Below are 24,238 nucleotides of genomic sequence, written 5' to 3' on the forward strand. Positions count from 1 at the left end.
CCAAGGCTGCAAACAACCTCCCTGCCAAGCTCCAGTGGGCCCAGAAAGCCCCATGCTGGATTTTGAAGGCATGAAGGTATGAAAACGGCCCCATGACCCCATTTCCAGGGACCTCATTTGGTCCTTGATGTCTTTGCAAGAGCTGGATGCTCCTGCCTGTGCCACTGCAGAGCTGGGGCTGCAACCAGCTGGTCCTGGGGGTCCCACAGTGCAGGTCTGTCCTTTGGAAGCAGCAGGACTCATGTTCTGATCCTGGCCACGAGATCCACCCCTGCATCCATGCAGGATGCGCCCCAGCTGGGAAGAGGGGAAAGAGCTGTGACACCACCAGCACTTTGTGCTCAGCCTGAAGGTTTCACCCCCTCCCTGTGTAATCTCCAATTCTTGGAATTATTAGGCAATTGGAGAGGAATCACTTTTTTTTTTTTTCCTTATAACCAAGGAGAGTCCCCTAATTCCTTGCTGCTAAATACCCTAAAACAACATAAATAATGGTGTCTGTGTTTCCCTCCCTGCAGCCACAGGGTGCAGCACAGCAACACCTGGGACTGGCCCTGGCCAAGGCCACCCCCTGCCCCAGGGAGAAAGGTGGTCTCAGACCCCACGAGATGGGCTGAAACATCAACTTCCAGCTCCTCACCTTCCCTCTTCAGGGAGGAGAGAAGGTGCCTCTAAAATATCCAACTCCAACTTTATGGCAGCCAGAACCAGTTGTGTGAAGGCAGAGACATTTAATCCGTGCTGGCTGCTGTGGGAAGAGCTACTAAAACCAGGGATGTGTCTGGCATAGCCCCCCAAAAAAACCATGTGCTGGAAATGGCAGATCAAGGGGGAGGGAGCGTGTGAAGCCAGTCCCAGCACAGCACCAAATCCCTGTGCTCACGGGCTGCTGTGGGCATGGGATGGGAAGCAGCTCCACCACTGGGGTTTATGGTGACAGACATTTTAGGAGGCTGATATTGACTGGGGAGGGGAATGGTACAACTGGGGTCTCTTCTGGCCTTGCAGAAGGGACTGGGAAAGGCACACATGGTCCCCAGAACGAGACAGCACAAATACAGCCCTGGCTGTGCTCTCATTAGGAACAATTCTTCCCGTATGAGCACGTGCTTCTTCAGTAAATACTGATTTCACTTATCAACAAATCCAAGTTTATTGACATCAGAGACTTTGAGCCAGGACTGGCAACTCTGACATAAATTGTCTGAATAATGCAATGTATCCTCTCCTCGATGGTTGCCATGGGTACTGGGCCAGTTTAGCCTCTCTCTATAAACATTAGCTGTGAAGGGAATGTGGAAACTTATCTAAAAATAAAATACTATGCCCAAATCTTTGAGAGGAAGGTAGTTGAGATGGCAATAAAAAAATAAATCTATGTGTAATGGTTCTGAAGTGATGAAACACAAACACAGCATTTGTGAGCCCTTCCGGAGGAAATGGAGGCCGGACTGAAAAGAGACCAACACTTTTAATTCTGCTGAGCAATGCCTGGAGGGTAAGTTAATTACAATGTGTAAAAGCAAAAGGAAATGGAACTGTTTCACAGAGGTGACACTGAGAAGAGGGAGAACCCTCTGTGGAGGGGACAGTGTGATGCTGAGATGTGGTGCCACATTCCAGTGCCCGCGCAGAGCTGGCAGCAGCACAGCTCCCTTCTCCAGCACCTGGTCATTTACAGTTTATTTCTCAAACTGTTCTGGGAATCTGTGAAAACAGAGCCTGGGGCTGGAGCATCACCTCTGGAATCTTTCTGTTGAAGGCAGGATTCAGCACTAGACAATTTTGGGACAGGCTGGCGGCAGGGGCGGAGGGGCACATCCGTACCTGGCTGCTGCACGGTGTGGAAGGCAGAAACAAACCCTGCCCTCTCCTCCCTCCCTCCCACTGCCCCTGCAAGACCGTGGAAAACAGCTGGAAGGCACTGGGTGGTGGGAAAGGCAGCAGGACCCTCACGTGGACCCAGGGACAAGGAGGGGCTGGGGCATCAACGTGGCCAGGGGTGGGATATCTCTGAAGTGCAGACAGGGATTGACTCTTCCCCTGAGTCTTCTCCATGCTGGGGCTTCCCCACAGGACAGCTGCCATCCCTCCATGCCACTGGGATGTGCTTTAGGTCATACATTCTCACTCCTGTGCTTTTCAGTCACTTTTCTCAGAGCCTTTGCAATAGTGTGGAGATGCTGCAGGGCTCTGCACGGGTGGGAAATGCAGCTCTGGATGGGGAGGTTCCTTTCCCAAGAAAGAAGGGGCTGGTTTTTGGGTTTGCAGCAGGTTTTGCTATTGTTGAGCTCACATCTTCCCCATCTGTGTTTGAATCCTCAGGGGCTCCTGAGCTCTCTCCATTGCTGGACCCGAGCTTTGTCTGCTTCTCGTGGCTCTGAGGCTGCACCTTCAGATGATCTTCAGGATCAGCTGGAGCTGGTGCTTCCATACTCAGAGCCCACTTATGAAAGGCCCCCGGTGTTTCCACCATTACTCTGCTTTCCCTCCAGTCCAAAGGGAATTCCTTTTTGCCTGCAGATCTCCAGTAATCGGTGTGGGAGAAGAGGTGGGCAGGTCCCACACTGTGGAACTCCCGGGAGAGCATCGGGAGCTGCAGTGACCTGGACAGAGCCCTGGGGACAGGGACCTCCATCTCCCACGGGCTGTGGCAAGGAGCTGCCACCACGCTCAGGCTGTTCCTCTGGTCACTTCCAGTGCTGCAGGGAGCTCAGTCGGCTCATTAAGGGTTGCTGGGTTAATTAGTAGGATACATCTCAGTAGGAAAATGGGCAAATCGGACAGCGTGGGGACCGGAGAGGCACGAGGTATCCCAGAGAGCGCCCTGCAAAAGGCAAAGGGACAAGAGTCCATTGGGGACCTCACTGGTGCCACAGCAGCTCTGTCACAGCAGCACAGTGCTGCCAAAACCTCAGCAGTGCTGTGGGATTGTCCCAGCTCTCCAAAAACAAGCATGCAAATGCACTGGGGGTTCCAAGATGGCAACGAACCCCCAGGAAAGGAGCCTGGCCAGGAGGTTGCGTTGTTGGAGAAGCTTTTGGTCCCCCAAACAAGCCTGGGCTGAGGTTTTAGGGTGAGCCCGCTGGCAGAAATGTTCCTGGCTCAGGCAAGGAGCAGCTGGAGCAGGGAGGCCTGATTTCCCTGAGGGATGAGCAGGCACACATGCCCTCTCACACCATCCCTGCCACTCTCTGGAGCACCTGCCATGGCCAATAGCTGTATTTTTCTGCCTGATTCAGATTAAGCCTGGAGCCTCGAAGCTTCCCAGCAATTTTCCCTCGCACTGATTCTCAAGTGTATAATCAAAACAATTTGGGGGCTGCTGGTTGGGTGCCAAGAGGCGGACACAACTGCTGCTGTGAAAAGCCTCTCTGCCTGGGATTTTGCAGAGGCTTGAAGCTCAAATGCTTTGAGAAGTGTGGGAAGGGCTCTGGAGGAGCCAAGGGAAGGCAGGGGTGCTTGTTGGTGGGGAGCCCAGCAAAGCAGCCCCTGAAATGCTCCCATCAGCAAACGTACCTGGGGCTATTTGCTCTTCACTCCCTTCTGCTTCCTCCGATAGATCTCCTCTGTGAAAGGCCTGTAGTTGGGAGGATGGGAATTTGGGGAGAGAGGGGGCAGAGACAAAAGAGAGGGGCAAAAGAAGGGAGGAAGAATTAAAATCAAGGCTACTGAGTGCTCACCTTTGGGCCTACAAAATTTGTCCTTCACAGGTCGGCACAGCCTGACTATTCCTGTGCTGTGGCAATTCTGTTTTCAGCCTCTCTGGATTGTGGAGCACAGGATCATCCCTGTGCTGAGCAGGACATGGCTCAGCACACACCCAGACTCCCCCTCATGCAGACCACGGCTCTCTGCATCTCCTCCTCCCTTGCAAATACAAAAGACCTTTCACTGCTGAAGTACAACTGCTATTTCTGGGAGTTATTTTGTGCTGCTCCATCCTGTGCTGCTGGCTGGGCCATTGTGGTGCAAAACAGCAGAGAAGCCCATCCAAGGAACTACAAAATGCAAGTGCTTCTTGTAGGGGGCTCTTCTGGAGACACAATGAGTCCTCTCACTGCCTTCCTTATTGTTCTTCTATAGACAGAATCTGGCACCCAAAAGGAAAAAAAAGCCCAATTTTGATAAAAATAAAAAAAACACACAAATGTTCCTAGAAGTCAGCAAATAGCTTCAGAGTGGAATCTGCCCATTATCAAAACAATTGAAAAAAAATCCTCTGTTTTCATTCTTCTCCGCTGAATTAATTGGGAAAAAAAAAACCATCTCTACTTGTACAGTTCTCTGAAACCTCGAGAGTTAAAGCTGGTAGAAATAATTAGAAGCTCTCCAGTTCTGCACAGCTACTCACCCCTCGTACAGCACAGCGATTGTGTAGGAAATTGCCACTACAGCTGTCAGCAAAAGGCCAGCTGGGCTGGCGTGCCTGTTTTGAAAGAGAAGGAAAAGATCAGGTAAGTACATGGGCTTATGCAAGACCTGGTTGAGAAAGTGAAATGAGACACTGGGCTGCAGAGAGCTCTCACTCGCTCATTAAACAGAAGCAAACAAAAGGGTTGGGGTTTTTTTTTTGTGCTTAATGTTAACTGTCTTAGACAGATGTTACTTGGCAAAGGCTCTTCCCCAGCCTACTTCAGCGACTTCTTTTAAGTCTGATCCCTGCACGGCTCTGCTATGAGAGCTCCTGCTTTGATGCTAAATCCTGAGATGATGGGGATGTTTAAGGGCTGAGCAGCTGCTGACACACGGCTGCAGCTCCCAGCCCGTGCTCTGAGGGAAATGCCTGATGCCCCAAAAAGGTGTGCCACCCAGGGTACCGGGGACACCAGGCAGCCAGAGCAGTGTATGGCATCGTACACATCCAAGTGGTGGCTCAGCCAGTGCAGGGATGGGCATGGAAAGGGATGGGAAGGTCCATTCTGCCCTGGGAAGGGTGCTGGGGTGGGTGCTGCACTGGGGCTGGGTGCTTGGTTCACTTTTAAACCCGTTTCAAGGTGTTTCAGGAATGTCCTCCAGCCAGATGTCACCAGGCACAGCACGGGGCACCGATGCCACCACTGCTCCTCACTGGCTGCCTATGGGGAGAGATGACCAAGAACTGAGGGTACAATGGAGATGGCTGCTCCTTTTAGCAGAGGCCATAGCTTTGGGACCAAAAATCCTCGTCACCTCCTGCTCCGGAGAGAGATGTCATAGAATTGTAGAATCTCAGAATGGTTTCGAATGGAAAGGATCTCAAACCTCATCTCATCCCACCCCTGCCATGGGCAAGGACACCTTCCACAATCCCAGCCTGCTCCAAACCCTGTCCAGCCTGGCCTTGCACATTTCCCCACCAAGGACCAGCTAAATACTTTATTTGCTGACAGCCAGCTCTCATCCCTCCCAGAGCTGCCACCAGCAGTTAAAGGCAATCACCAGTGTCCTAATTAAGGGGGACAATTAAGATAAGTTTTACAGTTTTTTTCAAGCCAAACCATTATGTGATTTTATGAGGATAAACATCCCACAAGCCTGCTGCAAGGTGACTTGTGCTGCTGGGAAAACACACCTGCAGAGAGAGACTGAACTACCTAAGCCTCATACTGGAGCCACTTTCAGGTACCACCCAGCCTCAGCAGTCCCTGGAGAAGCACCCACAAATCTCCACTTTTTCACCATTTTCATTCTGCAATAACTTTTTCCCTCATTAGAAAGCTTCAGGCAACTTCCTTCTCTCCCAAGCCCCTGCTATTACATGCTTAGTCATGTCTCCTTCTTGATTCCTATCAGAGAGAACAAATTTACATGATTGTTTGTTGACAGCAAGACCTCTAATTGCATCATTTGGCTGCAGCTCCAGCTCTGATTTACACAGCCTGTTGCTGTGAGTTAGAACTCTTCCCTAGCAGAGGCACACAAAGCTGTCCCCACACAGTGAATGCTCCACTTGTCTGGCAGGAGAAATGAGGCTGCTCAGCACAGGTGATGAGCAGCATTTGGGTGAACTGTTCCTGTCCTCTTACGAGTTTGACCTACATATTGGGCCTCATCTGATTGCAGCAGCGATGACAAATCGGTCAGGAAGGTTTTGTTTTCCTGCTAGGACTTTTTTTTTTTTTTTTTTGGGTAGGAAGTCTGTCTGTCCCCAGCCTTGCTGCAGCTCCCCATGGCTGTGGGTTGTCACTTGATGCTTTTAAGGCTGGACTGGAGTCAGAGGACAGGCTGGTTGGTGTGATGTGTTTTCACCCCTTATGGATGAGAAAGGATCAATCCTTTGGGTTCTGACACCACGGTAAGAAGTGTGATGCATCACCAAGAGAGGACAAATGTGCTCTGTGTTTTAGGTCTGGCCAGAATCAGACAGCTGGAGGATTCCTCCAGCATCCCTCCTGCTGCCACCGAGATGGGACATCAGCTCTGGCCTCTGAGGGCAGACACCTGACATCTTCTGAAAGCCCTGGAAACTTAGGAGAAAGTGTGGACCTCCCAAAAAAATCAGCCAATGGAGAGTGTCCAGAGAAGGGAAGAGAGCTGGGGATGGGTCTGGAGCACCAGCAGCACCTGAGGCTGGGGGGGGCTCAGCCTGGAGAAAAGGAGGCTCGGGGGAAACCTTTTCACTCTCTCCAACTCCCTGGCAGAAGGGTGAAGCCAGGGATACAAGCGACAGAAAAAGAGGAAATGGCCTCGAGGTTCCCCACAGGAGGTTTAGGTTGGATAATGGGAAAATTTCTTCCCTGGAAGTGCTGTCAAGCCTTGGGACAGCTACCCAGGGCAGTGGTGGAGTCACCATCCCTGGAGGGATCTAAAAGCCATGTGAATGTGGCATCTGGGGACACGTTTTAGTGCTGATCATGGCAGAGCTGGGTTAATGCTTGGACTCGATGATCTTATAATTCTTTTCCAACCTAAATGATTCTGTGACTGTATGAACTGAGGTCCCAGGGAAGAGAAACAGCCAAAACCACCGTGAGAAGGGCTGTGCTGAGCTTCCCCCAGGCAGGTGGGTGGTGTCTTGGTGCCACTCTGCACAGCTCCAGCAATTTGTTCACAGCAATTATTTGTCACGCCTGGCTGGCCTTAATGGTGGCAGCCTTTTAACGAGAAAAAGGAGGCAATCACTGCTGTCCTGAGCTGCCTGGAGCTGCTCTTGCCCAGAATTGTGGTGGAAGAGCACAATGAGAGGGGTGAAGAAGGGACTCTGCAGCAGAAACAGCTCAGGAGGTTTCAGTGGATTCTGCAAAGGTTTTAGAAAGTAGTTTGATGCTGATTTTAAAACAAATAAAGATCTCCCTATAATTCCTCCTGGCCAAATCCCTACTTTTGTGCTGCTGTGGGGGTCATAGTGTGGTGTGGGGGAACTCATCCTGCCCCAGCTCTGCCCCACTTCCCACAGCAACATAAACATTTCCATGGTGCTGCTGCAGACCCTGTGGCCAGCACTGCCTCCCTTTGGCATTTAAATCCTGCACCATTTCCCAGGATTTAAACCCCATCCAGTGCCGTGGCTCTGCCAGGAAGGGAAACAGCCTCATGCAGCCAACCCTGACAGCACTGGGGGGGATTTCAAGTGCAGAACTAACAGCAAATAGGTTCAGTGGAGACAGGAAAGGAACCATCAGCTTTACTTATTACCAGGGGCTGCACACATGGCTGAAAAAATGACCAGAATGTGGCAAAGCACTTCATTTTTTCCACCCAAGCAGAGGAGAGCTGGTCACAGTCAGGAGCACCAGTGCAAAATACCCAGTGATAACAGCCTGCACCACTCCATGGGCTCCTGAAGTAACACAGACAGGGCTTTTTTTTTTTTTTTTTCCTCCTGGGCAAATAAATAAAATGTGATATTAAATGAAAACCACATCAAACTTGTTACACTGAATAGAGTATATTGCTCATTTGCTGCTAAATTACAGCCTATTCATTTCCTCCTAAGCAGGCTATTAAGCTGTGTTGTATCAGACAAGGAGTGTTTCGGAAGTGTTTTCACCGTGGGCTGGGGGAAAGGGTGGCTTGTCTTGTTTTGCTTTTTTCAGAGTAATTGCAGGGTCACACTGCTCCCCAGTACCAGTGCCCTGCCCCTGCCGAGTGACACCCTGCATGAATTTGGCCCTGACTGTTGATTTTTCCACGTGCAGAGCCTGCCAAGGACCTCGTTCAGCTGCAGAGCATTTGCTGATGCCTCCTCTCCCCCAGCACTTGGCCGCTATTTATTTTTCTACAACAAATGCTGCGAGTGCTTCGAGACAGCACAAGATTTTCCACGCACAAAAATAGCCAGGGAGCCAGAAGTCAGGGCAGGCTGCACTTTCTCTGCCATCACAGAGTGCCTTTTTGGCCCCAAATGCACCCTGGCACCTCATGCCCTGCCAAGAGACCCCCACACTGACCCTACAACCAGAGGTGTTTGTAGGGGCACGTACTCACATGAGGGACCAGCCCAGGTAGATGGCTGTGCTGCCCCAGTACATGGGATTATCCAGGATGCTGAAGGGGAAGCTGGTCACTTTTTCCTCCATCAGGATGCCAAAGTAATCACCTAAGAGCAAGCAGAGAGCTTCTGGTTAGGCTCCATGAAATTGGGAGTCATGGGGGGGGGCTTTGGCACACTGACACCCTCCCTGTGCCACAGGGCATCCCTGGCAGGGATTCACAGCAAAGGGTTTCAGCACTGACTTCCAGGCTGAGGAAACAGCGACAAATAAGTTGTTTGTTTACTCTGTGTCTATCAGCTTTTCCAGGAATGGCTCTTTGCCCACGAGGAAGGCTCCTGCATTGCAATGAGGTTGTGGCAGCCACGTCCCTCATCAGGACACAGCTCTCCAGGTCCCAGCTGGTTAATTCTGGTTTTCTCATTTGTAAAATTTCCTGTCAAATGCCACTCCGCAAGGGAGAAAGTGCATGGGATTAAATCCATTTAATGTGAAAATAAACCCAGTGCTGTGTAATGCTGTTTGGAGCTGTTTTCATCATGACCACCACAACCAAATGCCCTCATCCATAATGTCACCCTTATCTCACAGCTCAGAGAATTTCTCAGAATTTCAGAAAATAGCACCTCTGCCTACAAAACACTCAGTTATTGGCACAATGATGATGATGATAATGGGTGATTGTCATCTGTAATGAGGAAAGCTTTCAGAACTGTCAGCATCCAACCAGCTTCCAATCTACCTTGGAGCAATCCTTCCACCCTCCTGAAAGGAGCTTGGGGAAAAAATGACAAGGAGATGTGCAGCTCGTGAGCAACATTTCAGAGGGGTAAAGGGCCAGGATGCAGATCTCTGGTTCTGTTGGTCTTACAAGTGAGACCACGAAGCACCACATCTACATGACTTTGAAATCCCTCCACTGCCCTGGGCAGCCTGTGCCAGGGCTTGACAACCCCTTTGGTGAAGAATTTTTTCTACATCAAATGTAAACATCCCCTGGTACAACTTGAGGTCATTTCCTCTTGCCCTGTCCCTCGTTCTCTGGGAGCAGACCCTGACTCCTCTCTGGCTGCACCCTCCTGTCAGGGAGTTGTGGAGAGCCAAAAGGTTCCCCCTGAACCTCCTTTTCTCCAGGCTGAGCCCACCCCCCAGCTCTTTCAGCTATTCCTGGTGCTCCAGCCCCTTGCCCAGCTCTGTTCCCTTCTGCCCACTGCACCATCCATGCTCCACGTCCACTGATCCATGAGGAGCAGCCAGTCCCTCAGCCCAGGGCACTGCCACCACCCTGGGCTGAGCTCCCAGCTTTGCTGCCAGCCCCTTCCCTGACCTTGGGCCAGTCTCCTCTGTCCCTCCAAGTGCTATTGTGCACTGATCATAACATCAGTCTTTCTTAGAGCACAGAGGGTGGTGAGGATTAATGTATGGTGAGAAAGTGCTCACAAATCCAGATGAAAGGCATTACAGGAGTGCAAACTATTCAAGGTTATTATTATTACCTGGATCGTAGTGTTATTTCTTTGACCTCACATGGTGCTAAAACATTTATTTCTAAGGATAAACAGCCCCTGCCCAATTACACAATGCTTTTGGGTTTTAACTGCAGGCCACTAAGTGAGATAATTGCCTTGTATTCATACTATATGTTCTCACAGTTACTTGGCAATACATCTCTGAGATTGTTCTGGTAGAAAGAACACACCACCCCCTGCCACAGCCCATTTCTGTGCTTTCTTATGTGTCAAAATGCTTCATTATCCCCTGCCCGCCCTCGCCCTTGAGCTGAGCACCTCATTCCCCACATGGCACTGGCACTGAGGAGGTTCACACAAAGCCTTGGGTCCGTGGGGCTGGCAGGGGCTTATCTGTGCCCAGCACTGCTGGGGCTGTGCAACCCTCCAGGCAGGCTCCCCACGAGCAGGAGCACACAGGCAGCTCCCCAGGAGCTTTTCCAATGTAATCTCTGCCTCTAAACCTGCACAGGTCAATGAACATGACCACCAGAGAGGTGGTTTCTATGTGTTTATGTTCAGAGAGGTGCTCGGGGACAAGTCTGTGTGTTGTGCTGCACAGCATCACCCTGGGCATCTCCTGTGCCTTTGCTGAGCCCTCAAATCAGGAATCAGCTCATTGCCAAGCTGAGGCACTTTGGCACCTAATTGGAGCTATTTTTTGCTGGAGGTTTGTGCAGCCATCTCACTGCTCAGGGTGGGATCACAGCAGCAAAAAGCCATTCAGGGCACTCTGCAAGGTCCCCCAGAATGCCTGGAGCCTGACCTGGGCTGGAGCACCACCTCTGCTTCACCCCGGAGAGTTGTCGGCTTCTCCAGGCCTGGCCACAGACTTTGGTCAAGTCAGATTGACTTGAAATCTTGGTCAGTGCTGGAAGAAATGTCACTGGGGTATGAGGCAGATGGGCTCAGACAGGCAAAGCAGCCTCTCCACGCCCTCAGCCTTGAGATAAGCCCAGCCCTCATCACTGTGTTTTTTGGGAAATGGCAAAAAAAGGAGGGTGCTGAAGTGATGCCTGAATCCCAGTGAGGGCACAGCACGGAGACAGGGCACCAGGGATGGCTCTGCCAGGGAGAGGGGCCACATCCAGCTGCTGCAAACAGCATCTGGAGCTGGAGCTGCCGTGCTGGAGATGGGGTGGCACAGCCAGGCTGCTGGGGAAGGGTGACTCACACAGCTCCCACTGCACCATTTAGCCCACACTAGAGAGACAAAGTGTTCTGCAGCTGCTCCGAAGCCTAAATGTGCTGCAAGGAAGGAATTCAACAGGAAGCCCTGTGCCCTGCCTGGTTCAGCTGTCACTGCTGTAGAAAAACCCACGTAGGGTCAAATCCAGCTCCAGTAATTTTTGAAGTGCCTGTTGTCAGAGGCTCTCTCAAAACTTCTCTTGAGCTCAGATGTCGACAGTGAGAAGAAGCTGAATTCCCCTCCTTGCCTAAGCAGTGTAGCCCTTTGATATCTGGAGTCCTTGTTCCTCCTGCAGCACCAGGGCAGCACTAAAATCCTGCATGGATCTTTGAAGTACCAGTCCTGAGAGAGTCCTGAGCAAGAGAGTATCCCACATGAGATCCTCAGAGACTTGCATTGTCTTCCCCTTGGCTGAGCCACAAACCACACTGAGGGACATTCTCCATTAAGAGTTTGCTGATTTGGACTCATGGGGCTTGTGTGGAGTGGAGAAGCTCTTACCAGTCCAAGGATGGATCCTCTGTGGGGCTCTAGCTGGGCCATGCCTCAGTGCTGCAGAGGTCCTGAGCCAGCCTGGCTGCACTGGCATGTGCTCCTGGCATGTCCCCACCGTGACTCAGCTCTGCCCTGGTGCCTGTCATGCCTGGCTAGCCGAGAGAGCTGCTCCTTGCCATGTCAGTCCAGGGCAGTGGTGGCAGGGAGGATGGAGCAGAAATGCCTTATATGGACCACTAGCACCCACCTCTCCCTGCCTGGGGGGATCCAGATGTGAGGGACAGGGCCCTCTCACCTCTTACGCTGAGCCTGACTCACTTGTTTGCTTTTTCCCAGCGGTTCAAGTCCAGTGGATCCTCCTGGTTGGATGAATCAGGCTTTACGTAAACAGCTCCAGATCTGGCTGAACTTCAGGAGCATTCAAGCAGCTCTTGCTGACGGGTACTCCTGTGCCTGGCCTTTCTGGACATGTCTCCACAGGCACAACATCACTTCAGGGGCTGCCAGTGATTCTGGAGGATGCTGGTGCCCGGTAGCTGAGGGACAGGGGTGTGACAGGGGGCCAGGAGTGAGGCTGCACACCGAGGGTGAGGGCACATGTTTAGGAGTGCTGAGCTCTATTTCTGGCAGCAGGATTTCGGCCAACTCAACACATTTCTTTGCAACTCCACTTGAAACCAGGAAGGCTTATTACATCCCTCTCTTCTTCCTAGCGACGCCACAGGAGCTAATTGAATTTGGTTTGTAAAGCACTTGCAAAAGCACAGCCTAAATGAGGTGTCAAAGCTGGGGCTGTGATTATTTCAGCCAGCAGGAGCTGCCCCTTTCCTTGGATATTTATTGTTCCTGTCTCTACTTTATTTTTATGAATTCCACACATACTGGCATGTTTTCAAAGTCAACAATGCTAACAGAATTACGCTCTAAATGTGAAAGCAGGCACAGTGGAAAATGCCTTCTGCCATAAAGCGGGAGATAAAAGGATCTGTCAACGAACATCAGGTTTATTGCAGAGGGGAGAGCAAACAACATCCTGCTTCAGCACGTGTGATGAGCAGGTGGGTGCTTGGAGTAGGGCTGCTGGACAGCTCACACTCGCTGTGCCAGCACCACTTGTGAGGTCTTGAATTTGGGGTCCCTTTTCTGGAGGGAAAGAGCCCCTTTTTGGGCTGGCAGGTGAGCAGCTGCACTCCAAACCTCCAGGCTTGATGCTGGAGGTGACGGGATTTCCTGTATAAAACCACTGTGCCGTCCCCTCTGTGGTAAGAGCAGTATTGGGTCCTGCTTTGGTATCATAATGCCAAACCTAACAGCCCTGAAGGCAAGGACAAGGAAAGTCCTACAGGACTGTGCCCTAGCAAGAGATCCCTGCAAGGATCAAATGCACTTTCTGGTAAAGCTGTTGGATTTTCAGTGCTTACCTAGGAACGTCCCGGTGAATCCCAGTGCTAAGAAGCTGGAGATGACAAACAAGGTCCCTACAGCCGAGATGGCCAAGCCTGAGTAGTAGGTCCAGTGGCAGTCCCAGCCCTCCAGCTTTGGCTGGCTCTTCATGGCTTCTGTGAAGCTGTTGGGGAGACAACAAGGGCTGTTAAAAGCAGCAACCCATAAGTAACATCACTCACGTGTCCCTGGGGGATGTGGAGCTTTGGGAAGCTGCTGAGGAGGTCCCTTCTTCAGATTCCTTTTTCCACTTGGGCCTACTCAACCTCCCAATGGGAGAAGCAATCAGCTGAAGACTGCGAGGAGCCAGGGCTTGATCTGGGCAGCTATTTCTACTCACAACCCTTGCTCGCTCCTGGAAATACCAGTCCCACTGACTTGTGATACCAAATGCTTTGCCTCATTCACCAAATCCCAGTTTTCATCTTGGCTGAGAGCTCTGGGACAGACGCCCTTGCAAATGCTGGAGGCTGCGATGCCTCGGCACAGGACTCGAAGGGCTGGGAACAATTGGCTGGATTATCTCGTGCTCCCACCCCCGTTCCCCTCCATCAAAATATTTTGCAGCGTTCATGTGTTAGCCACGTGCCCAGGAGTGATTCACGGCTGGAGCCTGACAGTCGGGGGAGGATTGGAAAATCCGAGATGAGGCGTTCCCGCACAGCTCCTCCGCTCCAGGCTGGGGCAGGCATTTCGGGTCTGACCTTCCAAATACTCATTTATGATTGCAATAATGGTGACCCCTCCCTTCAGCCCCCTGAGCTCTGCCCAGGGCAGGGCTTGGCAGGCTCAGCATCACACAGGGCCCCCACACGAACGCACGAAGACAAAAGAGACAATGCTGTGATTAAAAAAACACCATTAATAACGTGAGGGGAGATAACAGGCCCGCAGAGCTCTACACAGTGTTTCTCCACATGTTGTTGACACATGAGGTAGGAAACTTTGAGCCTTTTTTTAATGAGCACCCTGGAGGCTAAAATTCGAGTGGAATAACAGCTCTCCTGCGCCTCTGGCCACCACTGTCTTTCAGGGCCAGGAGAGTTATTCCTGCCCACAGTCCTGGGCTCCTCAGCTGCAAAGTGCTTCCATAATGCTACCTGCAGGGCTTGGGATAGCTTTTTTTCCCTGGTGTCCATCTTCCCTAAGCTCTGCAAACCTCTGGATTTTCCCTGTTGCCCAGATAAAAGCCAAGAGAGACAGTGCTGCCTACATGGCTGAAGGCCAGGCAGATGGAAACACATCTTTCAAAGGCTTGATGGCAAGTTCATGCACTGAGCAAGCCCAGGATAATACTTAAACTCTGTGGTTTAGGAACCTGGATGATATCCTTTGTTCACTTTGAGCTTGCTCCCACTAGGCTTTCTATTGTTGAGGAGTTTTTAGGACCCCAGAACAAGACATTTAATCATCAGTTTGGATTGGAGCAAGGAAACAAAACATGGAATAAATGTAATACGCTCAGAAGTGAGCAAAACCACAGCATCTGGGTGATTTACGCTCTGGAAATTACAGGGAAATTCCTTTTCCCGGGATCCAAGCACAGACAGAGGAACAACAGCGTGGCCCCAGGCGATGTAGGCACAGTCCCCAGGGCTGGCCCTCCTCCAGTGCCCAGCACAGCTCCCTGTGCTCACCAAGCTCACACTGCCTTAGCTTAAAATCATTTCCGATGGGAAGACGCAAATCAGGCTGCACCACGAAGCAGCAGCAGCTGCACAACCCTTTGCATCATCTCCGTGGTGTTTATTTTTAACTGGCACAAGTCTCCTCTACGAGGAAGCCAAAAAATCCATGTCCCTGCTACCAGCACTGCCTGGGTTTGGGAGGAAAGCAATCCCCCTGAAGGGATGTGCCTTTCTGCCTGAAGAATCCTGGCCTGGCTGTGCACTCAAAACACACCCTGACATCCCTGGGGATGCTCTGCAGCTCTTTCCTCACACAGAGGAGGATGTGCCTTTCACAGCATGAGGGTTTGGCTCCACATCTGGCCAGGACCTATCTGGAGGGCACCAGCACCAGGAAAGATTTTACAGCAATTTGCTGATCCTCAGGGAGGTAAATCTGGGACAGCAATGCTGTGCTGGAACCCACTTGGATCCCAGGCATTGGCAAAGAGATAGCAAAGCAGAAAGAGGTAAAGCAAGAGCAAAGCCCTCAGAGCCTGCTTCTTGCTCTGGATGAGCTGGATTCACACTCTCTCACATCCTCGGAGATGCTGATGACCTGACTCGGTCTCGGAACGTGGAACAAAGGTGGCTTCAAGAAAACAAACTGGTTGGCTGGGAAGCAGCACTGGAAGTTTTGCAACCAGCACATGGTTTGGTTTGTTTTGGCAAAGCTGTCTCTCCTGCTCCAGATGATCCCATCCTTCCCTTCCGTGGTCGGATAGGTCTGCATTAGTTATTCTCATCAGCATGTCTTGCTCAGCTCCCTGCTGTTTGGCTTACAGTAGGGAGGGAGGTGTTTGCACGGAGATAATGGACTGCCTTTCCCTCTAGGAATGGTTTATATCTTCCTAAACACACTCTCTATTTGCATTAAACATGATGCGCTCAGGAGTTTTCAGAATTGGTAAATAAACCTTTTAAGCATTTATGACACTGGGCCGTGACAAGCAGCACAGAGCCATCAATTATTCCAACATCCACCAAGGTGAGGGAGCCTCCCTGGCCGTGTTTCGCCCTCCCTGGCAGGGAAGGACAAGGTTTTGGGCATTTCCCTTGCTAGGGAGCCGGTGTCCTGAAATATGACATATTTCAGTCTGTCATGAAACCAGTCCCTTCCTCCATGTGCCTCTGAGTCACGTTGGTGACAGCATTTATTTCAGGCTCGCGACAAGGCAGCGGCGCAGCTCAGCATCCAAGAGGACATCAATTAGAGCCAGGCTTTGTCCCAGTACCTGGAACTGCATTCTGTGCCGAGCGGAGCGATTGCCATGGTGAGCAGCATCCATCCCTCCTGCAGCACAGGGGAGGGTGGCGAGGCTGAGACCTACTTTGGGCACATAGGGATGCTGTCATGAGGACGGCTGTCCCCATGGCAGGGCTTGGAAGATGCCCCCAGCTTTTGCAAAGGGAAAATGGAGCAATGGGGCTTCCCCTGACATCTCCCCACACTTGCCAGATTGAAGCATGATGCCAGAGGCACACATTCTCCACCAGCTGGGGAAAGCCCAAATCCTTCAACTCTGCTCTGGTCAAACTGGCAGATTTGGCTAATTCCTGGCAGGATAGAAGCAGCCAAGGCACTAAGCATTATTCTGCTCACCCTTCCCAAAAACAGAGAGGTGCTTGCTCAGGCACTCAGAAGTCTTATCAGTACTCCATGAGAATCCAGAATGGTTTAGGTTGGAAGGGACCTTAAAACTCATCCTGTTCCAAACCCCTGACATGGTCAGGGACAGCTTCCACTACCCCAGGTTGCTCCAAGCCCCACCCAACCTGGCCTTGGCCACTTCCAGGGATGGGAAAGCCACAGCTTCTCTGGGCAACCTGTGTTTCCTCGTAAAACATTTCCTCATAAAAAATTTCTTCCTTATATCTAGTCTGAATCTCTCCTCTTTCTGTCTGCCATATAATATACCACACGAACTGGAAAACCACTCAAAGTGGCTCTGCACTATGGGGATGGACATCTCACGCCAGTGGGTTCACAGGAAGAAAGTGGGAGTGAGGGAAATGGGCAGCAGATCCTCTGGCTGGGACATGGACAGGATGTGCAGCCAGGTTTGCACATCAGGTGCTGATTTATTCAACCAGAAAACTTAACAAGTCACACTCCAAAACAAATCCCCAAAGGCCACATGGAGCAGGAAGAAAACACAGAAATACTGTACTGAAAGAGAAGCTGAGGTTTCTAGGTCTTGTTGGGGGCATCTCCCAGTGGCCCCCACCAAGTGCATTTTGTCATCCCTCTCCTCCAAAGGAGGACAAAGACCTCGTCCAGCAAACTGGGTCGCTGCAGGGAGCAGCCCAGCAGTGCTCCCTGACTGAGCCCAAAAACCAGCCTGGAAACTGGGGCTGATAAGCACAATTGGAGCAGAACTGGGCCAGGGGCCAGCAGGCAGCAAGGAAGCAGCAGTGGTACAGGCAACCAGGCTTTCGGTGACAACAGCCACCACTGCAAGGTGCCACAGTCACTGTGTGGAACATCGGTCTGTCCCCCATGCTGGAGGTTTTGTTCTTCTTGGCTAAAGGAGGCAACAGGGATAAAAACCATCCGGTGGTGCCCAGCAGCACAAGCTGCAACAAAAGATCTTGTTCATTAGAAAACAGCAACCTCAACAACACCGAAATCATCCTGCCGATACCACTGGCAATTGTCAGCCCGGTCATCATCCTCACAGCTTCTTTTGCCAATAATGACTTTGCTTTTCTGACAGCACTGGGGTGTGTGTGCTATTTAGGTCAGCTGGGGGCTGTGGCAGCTTCTCCCCCTGCCTTACATATGAGCTGTGAGGTTTCCTCATCTGGATGCCGTGGGCAGGAGGTGCTGTTGGCTCCCTGGGGCTTTTCCTGAACAGGCATCAGATATTTCTGGCACTGTGGCTCAGAGGGGGCACCAGCTCTGTCAGGCCACGCTCGATTCCCATCATCAGCCTTGGTCACTTCTGCACACAGGGCTCTGTGGTTCCGGGATCGATGCCATTTACAGCACACTCATTCATGGTGCCAGCTCACAAAATTAAACAGGACTGAGCATAAGGTGAGAGGCACTACCTGGCAATGACAAACAGCCCCTTTTCTGTGCAAAATCCCATCCCAGGGCAGATTTATTTTCTTGGAAGCATCAGCTCCAAGTGAGAAATCCACACAGGAGGCAATACCCAGAGTGTGGCATCAATGCAGGACTTGGTGCCAGCCTGCAGCACGAGGCCACCGAGCCACTGCCAGTGGCAATGGCTGGCACAGCCTCTGTGGGACTCACTGACACTGAGACACCCCAACAGCTGCAGGCCCCCCAGTCAAGGTGTGCACGTGGGTGTTGCATTTCAGCTCAGGCCAACATCCCGAGACCTGTGAGGAGGGAGGCTCAGAACCTCCCTGTGTACCTGCCCAAGGGTGGGGATGTGCCAGGGTGTGCCAAAGGCAGTGCAGGGGGCTTTGGAAGCAGTGCCAGTGGCTAATTGTGAATAAACTGATGCGGGGAAAGATACCACCAACATGGTGAGGGAGGAGAGAGAGATTGTGGATGCCAGTTTGGAGGACAGTGAAGGTTGTCACGTCCCATGTCACACAGATAACAGCCACAAACTGCACGCAGTTCAAAAGTTCAGGAGTTGTTTTCACAGATTAAAACCTCAGTGATGGAAGTTCCTTGCTTCTTGCAGAAAGAAACTGTTGTAATGAAAATAATCATTGCACCAAAGCAATTAAGGATGCTTGTCTTGTGCACTTGACTAAGCAGGTCCCCCCTGGTCACAGGTCAGTCTGGATTGCAAGCCAAGGCTGATAATGAAGCTGAGAGCTGGGAAGCATCTAATTGCTTAATTGAGCACAAAGACATCCCTCTTCTTACATGCAAGGTATCCTTTTGGAGCCAAGCTGGCACAAGAGCATCAGGGTGCTGGGCTGAGGAAGGATCCCAGCACAGACCCTGCGTGGGGTGGGTGGTGAAGCAGCCACACATCCTGGCTCCCAGGTGCTGTCAGCTAAAATGCCAACCCACTCCCAAAGTTCTGTCTGCTCTGCCCTCCTCTCCTCCGCCTCCAGCTCGGAGCCTTTCAGAAATTCAGCTGCAAAAAGGAAGGAGGCTTTTAAAACCAAAAGAAACATCCCCTGGGCTCCTCATCACTCCCTGGCAGCCCCCACCCACGTAACAAGTCCCCAGAGCAGGAAAAGAGGAGTTTTAAAGGCTGGATTACAGCACTGGAGGTGGAGGGACCCTTGAGGCTGCCTTTTTGCTCACTATCAGCAGCCCTCACGCTCTGCACAAGCCACCCTGGCCACTGTGCCAGGCACAGCCTGTGCCAAGGGATGGTCTCCGAGGGGCTGAGGAGCAGAAAACCTGCTCAGAGAATGAAATAAAGGGGAAAGCAAAATAGCAAGAGCAGGTTGGACATGTCTCTCCCAGCATGACAGTGACTGTGTCATACGAAGCCCCTCTGGTCACTGGCACCCTGGGCTGGACCTGGCTGGTGTCATCCTGCAAAGGTAAGGGGCAGGATGAGTCCTTGCCAAGCAGCAAAAGCTCTCCAGGCTGGAGCAATAAGCCTTGGGCAGCCCTGGAGGGCTCACTGAGCTGGGAATGGAGGCAGAGAGGCTCTCAGGTGTGTTTTGGGATAACTCCAGCAGCTGTTGCTCTGATGATCACCCTGGCACCACCCAATCCCTCCCAAAGTTATGGGCTTGCCTTGCCAGAAGAGCCTCCAAAGCCTGCTAGCCATCACTCAGGGCAACTTTAGCACCAAGGAAAGGGGAGGGAATAACCCAACCACGTGGAAACATCTGAGCAAAATAAACTCTCCATTGCAATAATTTGGAAGGCTTTGGCCCATCAGGATGGGCTGTCTCACCTGTGTTCTGCTGGAGCTGAGCTGCCCCATCTCCTAGAGCCTCTCCTCCAAACCCAAGGTCCAGAGGGGGCTTTTGCAGCCCCTGGATCGACCTTGCTGCTTCCTTCAGGGCCCAACTGCTGGGCTGCACAGGCAGAGCCAAACTCAGTGAGTCCCACAGTCCCCACAGACTCATGACACAGAGCAGAGCCAGCCCTGGTGGGGCTCTGAGGGCTCTGCAGGGGCAAAGTGTGACGCAGTGCCAGGACACACGAGGCCACTTTGGCTCTCCCAGCAGTTCCCTCTCAGTGCCTTGCTGTGACCCACGAGCCTCACTGACCCAGGAGCCAGCAGGACCACTGGAAATGAAGATTGTCCCTCCACCAGCTGTGTTTTTAATTAAAGGCAAGGACAAGGTTTTGCATTGCTTCCCAGACAACAAGTGACTATGTAATTTGTGCAAGAGACTGTCGAGACATTCTCCAGCAAAATCCAATCCTGCTGTGTCACTAAGACATCAGCAGCACACACACATGCCCTCTGCATTCGATTATAGCCTTGTTCACTGCAAGCTTTCTTTAGTTTCTGCCATCAGCAGTAGCTGGGACAAACACAGAAGGGCAAGGGCAGGTCCTGGTGTCATTTCCAGGAAAGCAGAGCTCTTAAATACATGTGCAAATTCCAACCTGAGAACTCTTCGCCTGGGAAATTACCCAGAGTACTAAACAACCCATTAGCTGTGACCCTGGTATAATTGAATCTGGGAATTTAGTGAGTCTGCCTCTCCTAACAGCAGTAGAGATAAAGCCAACCAGATCGCAGATAAATTGCTGGCATTGAGGAAATCTTCTGCAGTAAAACCTCTCAGCTGCACCGGGAACGTTAAAGGACATATTCCCATGGAGTATGGTGCATCAGTTATACAATACTATTAGCTAGCACAGGTAGTGTTTAGAGATAGCAGATAAGAGTTTCAAGAGACTGATTGTTAAGTGCACAGGTAATCCTGCTCTTCTGCACAGGAAACTACGGCTTCTTAAAAGCAGCTTTAATTTTGTTTATGATTTTTACAAGAAGATTTTAAAATTCTGCTGTTACCTATGATCCACCCTGTGTAAACAGCCCTGCCACCTGGGCTGCTCACAGGAGAGAGGAAATATCCCCAGGGAGCAGAGCAAGGTAACCTGTGACACTTAACGAGCAGTGAAACTGATGGGTTTGCCATGCTGCTGCATCCCTCACCTTTATTACAAATCCTGGAATAAATCTGCTGCTGGCTGAAGTTATCCAACCATGGAAAAGCAATACGCTGGGGTTGGATCTAACACTGCTGAGCAAATGTCCCTTTTCCCCCTCACTCTGCAGGGGCATTTCTTTCCATGGATATATGGCAGCAGGGTGAGCTCCTTACCAGTGGCTCCGCACACAGTTCAGCACCAGGATCACAGCACCCAGGCAGTAACAGGCAGCATGGGGAGAGCCGAAGGTTTGGCTGAGTGCTCGTGTTTTGTGCTCCCATCTGGCTACCTGGAGAGACAAGGGAAAACAAAGTGGGTGGTTGGGGTGCCTGGAACACGCTGCCCCAGGAGCACAAATCCCACAGCCTTGGCCTCACATGCTCAGAACACTCTGTCTGTGTGGCTTTCTGCAAGAAACAAGTGGAGGCCACTGATGGAACATGGCTGAATCAAGCCTGGGGATGGGAGCTCTTTCTCCCACCTGTGCCAGACTCTGCTTGCATTGTGTGTGCCCTTATACACAAGGTCAGCCAGCAGCATCAAAAACAGAAAAAGAGGCTCAAACAGGATCAACAGGCTCAAAAAAAAAAAAAAAAAAAAAAAGAGAGAAAAAAACAAACCAGAAAATACTCTACACATCAGTTTTAGGGAATACAAGGCTTAGACCTGTCTCCAACAAGGCTGAGAGCATTGCTAAGGCTGTCCCCTGGCCACCAGAAACAAGAGGCCCCTGCCATGGATCCTAATATTGCTCTCCTGAAAGGCAAACAGATCCCTGAGTAGGGGATGCAACACAGGGATGCTCAGCTCTCATTTTCTGGGCTGTAGCACCTCCCACAATGAGTCTCAGAGACCACACCTGCCAGGAACATCCCATTCCTCTGCACATCGAGAAAAGTTTGCAAGCCCTCCCTCAAGTTTCCCCAAGACAAGATCTGCCAGCTTTGCCCAGAGAACTGCTTCCACTTTAACCAGCTCAGCCTTCATTAGCACTCAGCAATTGGAGCCATTCAGGTTTAGTCTGCCCTCCTCACCCACCCCAGCCTGGCAGCGACAGCCCAGGACTCACACAGCCACACACAGCATCCCTGGGGAGGTGTTAGCATCCTTCACAGCATTTTCCCTGGTTCCCACGTCCCTGTTCTGCAGATGCTGATGGGCCCCTTCCCAAACCGCCCCACAGATGAGGAGATGCCCTCTCACCCTGGGGGGCTGCTGCACACAGGTGGTTGGAGCTGCTCCCAAAATCTGCAGGACCAGATCCACCCCAGTCACCAAACCCAGGCCTGGCATTCCCAGCTGATAAAAATCTTTACAGCTACTTTATTCTCTACCTTTCCTGCATCCCTCGGAAAGCTGCCGCTATATTTATCGCCCCTCTCAGGCTCCACTTTCAGGCACCAAGCCGGAGGTTTGGATCAGACATCAGACCCGAAATTCCAGCCAAGGAGAGAGAGCACACCTGGGCAATGAAGCAGGAAGTGGGAGTCAGCAGAACATCTCGGCACCAATTTGCTTCCCAGACACGGCTGGCACTTGATTAGCTTCAAATGTGCTTCACTCCCTCGCACGGAGCCTGGGCATCTTTCAGGGGCACCTGCAACCCAGCTCTTCATCTACCCCAAATGTATTTGGTAATTTATTGGCTCAATTTGAGCAGAAAAAGGCAGCTTTGCAGGTCTCGCTTACTTCCCAGGCTGTTGCAGAAGCACAAAATGCTGCTGGTGGAGGGGGACTGCTGGCTTCAGGAGGGGGGAACGATGAAAACCTCTGATAAGCAGGGGCACTGATTTCACATGCTGAGAGCTGATTCAATTAGTTATGCAATGATTGCTCTGAAATTACAAATCCACTCATGACAGAGAGAGCTGCTTCACTGCCTTTTTCTGGCTGGTATAAATAGTTTGTATTCTAAATTGAATTTAAAACACCGTGCGTCACGCTGCTGCTAAAATCAGAGCCGCTGTTTGAGCGCTGAGAGAGTGGAAGAAGAAATATAAGGTGCATTACCACCTTTGGGAAGTAAAAAGAAGTGACCATACAGGCGACTTGAGTCACAGATGGAAAAATGCAGCCACGTGCCAATTATCTGTACCAGCTTCCTAATTCCCTGGAAATTATTCTGGCAGTGTTTGCATGGATGGCAGCTCCCGGCTTGCTCAGGGAGCTTTGAAGAGCATCTCGGCAGCAGCAGAGATGAAGGAAAAGGAGAAGGCAGAGCTGCTGGGATCAAAGGAAAGAGCTGGTGTGCTTCTGGGAGCCAGGGAGGCGGTCATTGTAATTACCCTCACCTTTAGAAAGGCACATCTGGGCAGCAATTCTGGCATGAGGGGCTGTGTTCCCGAGCCCTTCAGGCAGCAGCTGCCACGGCTGCGATGGGATCAATCCCAGCACAGCCCAGTTTTTGTGCTGCACCACACAGCTGGGACTGAGATGCCAACTCTTATTTAGCTGTCACAGCCTTCAGATGGGACCCCAGGCTCCTTTTCAAGCCCACACAGGAGCCATCCCAAGCAAAGCTGGGAGCCAGCGTGGGGCTGGAAGCAGCGGCACCCACCGGGCCCCGCGGCGATATTTCAGTAACAATTAATTAGTTCCGGTTCTGGTTCTATTCCTTGAACAACTAATTAGTTCCGGCTTGGTTCTAATTTTCTAATTTTAGTCGTTTTGAGCTAATATTAGCACTCGATCGACCCACAGCTACGCAGCTGCCTTAAAGGCTTTATAAAATCATGAGCCGACGTGTTATTATTTACTGTGTGATGGATGCAAGATGCTTCCAGCATCTTCCACGGCCGTGTGTGGGACAGAGCAGGGCTGAGACCAGAAGTTTCCCAGGAGGCTGCACCCATTCCTGGTGTGCTGTTTGCCCTCCCAGCTAAGGTGGGCACTGTGCTGACCATGGGCAAGCCCCATGTCAGGGCTATGTGTGCTGGAAAAGGAGAGGGAGGAGCATTTTTATTTTTCTTCCAACTCCAAGTTTGGAAATGGAGTTAATACAAAGTTTCCTGACTTACCCAAGGGTCAAAGCAATAGGAAAAAATTCTTCTTCCAAAGCTCCAAGCACTCTGCTTTCACTTTAGGATACTTGGTGAGGGCTGCAAGTAATTTTTTTAATGTTTCCCCCAATGCTCGTTATTGAAATAAATCAACGAGCGGATGTGGCTGCAAAGCCAGGGATGCTCTTGGGTCCCATGTTCTGCCTTTGGCAGGCCATTCTGGGGGCAGGCTCAGCTGGCTGATGTTCCCAGGGAATTGCTTCCTTCTAGACGTAAATTTGGGGCTGATTTCTACGTAACCGATCCAAGACATTTCCCCAACCACTCGGGCAAGTGCGTAAACAAAAATGAAAGCACAGGCACACATCCCTAGTGCCTGCCCTGATGGAAAATGGAAATGCTCTGCGATTTCCTTCTCCTTTTTTTGGGTAGGCAAACCACGAGCCACCTCGAGAA

At 51.3% G+C, this 24,238-nt stretch overlaps 1 protein-coding gene across 3 annotated transcripts in view; it reads right to left on the reverse strand.

Moving 5' to 3' along the window:
• Positions 1-1,452: 1,452 nt before the first annotated feature.
• The window catches only part of PEMT (phosphatidylethanolamine N-methyltransferase), a 42,471-nt gene continuing 19,685 nt past the window's right edge, over positions 1,453-24,238 (reverse strand). For all 3 annotated transcript variants that reach the window (XM_053957820.1, XM_053957822.1, XM_053957821.1), the window contains exons 3-8: positions 20,957-21,072; positions 13,028-13,173; positions 8,410-8,521; positions 4,355-4,429; positions 3,520-3,580; positions 1,453-2,827 (exon numbers count right to left, since the gene is read on the reverse strand). In XM_053957820.1, the coding sequence (XP_053813795.1) occupies positions 3,526-3,580; positions 4,355-4,429; positions 8,410-8,521; positions 13,028-13,173; positions 20,957-21,072 (504 nt within the window). In that variant the 3' untranslated portion in view covers positions 1,453-2,827; positions 3,520-3,525. The remainder of the gene's footprint in view (positions 2,828-3,519; positions 3,581-4,354; positions 4,430-8,409; positions 8,522-13,027; positions 13,174-20,956; positions 21,073-24,238) is intronic.

Source organism: Vidua chalybeata, chromosome 16, assembly GCF_026979565.1.
Source record: "Vidua chalybeata isolate OUT-0048 chromosome 16, bVidCha1 merged haplotype, whole genome shotgun sequence".
NCBI lineage: Eukaryota > Metazoa > Chordata > Aves > Passeriformes > Viduidae > Vidua > Vidua chalybeata.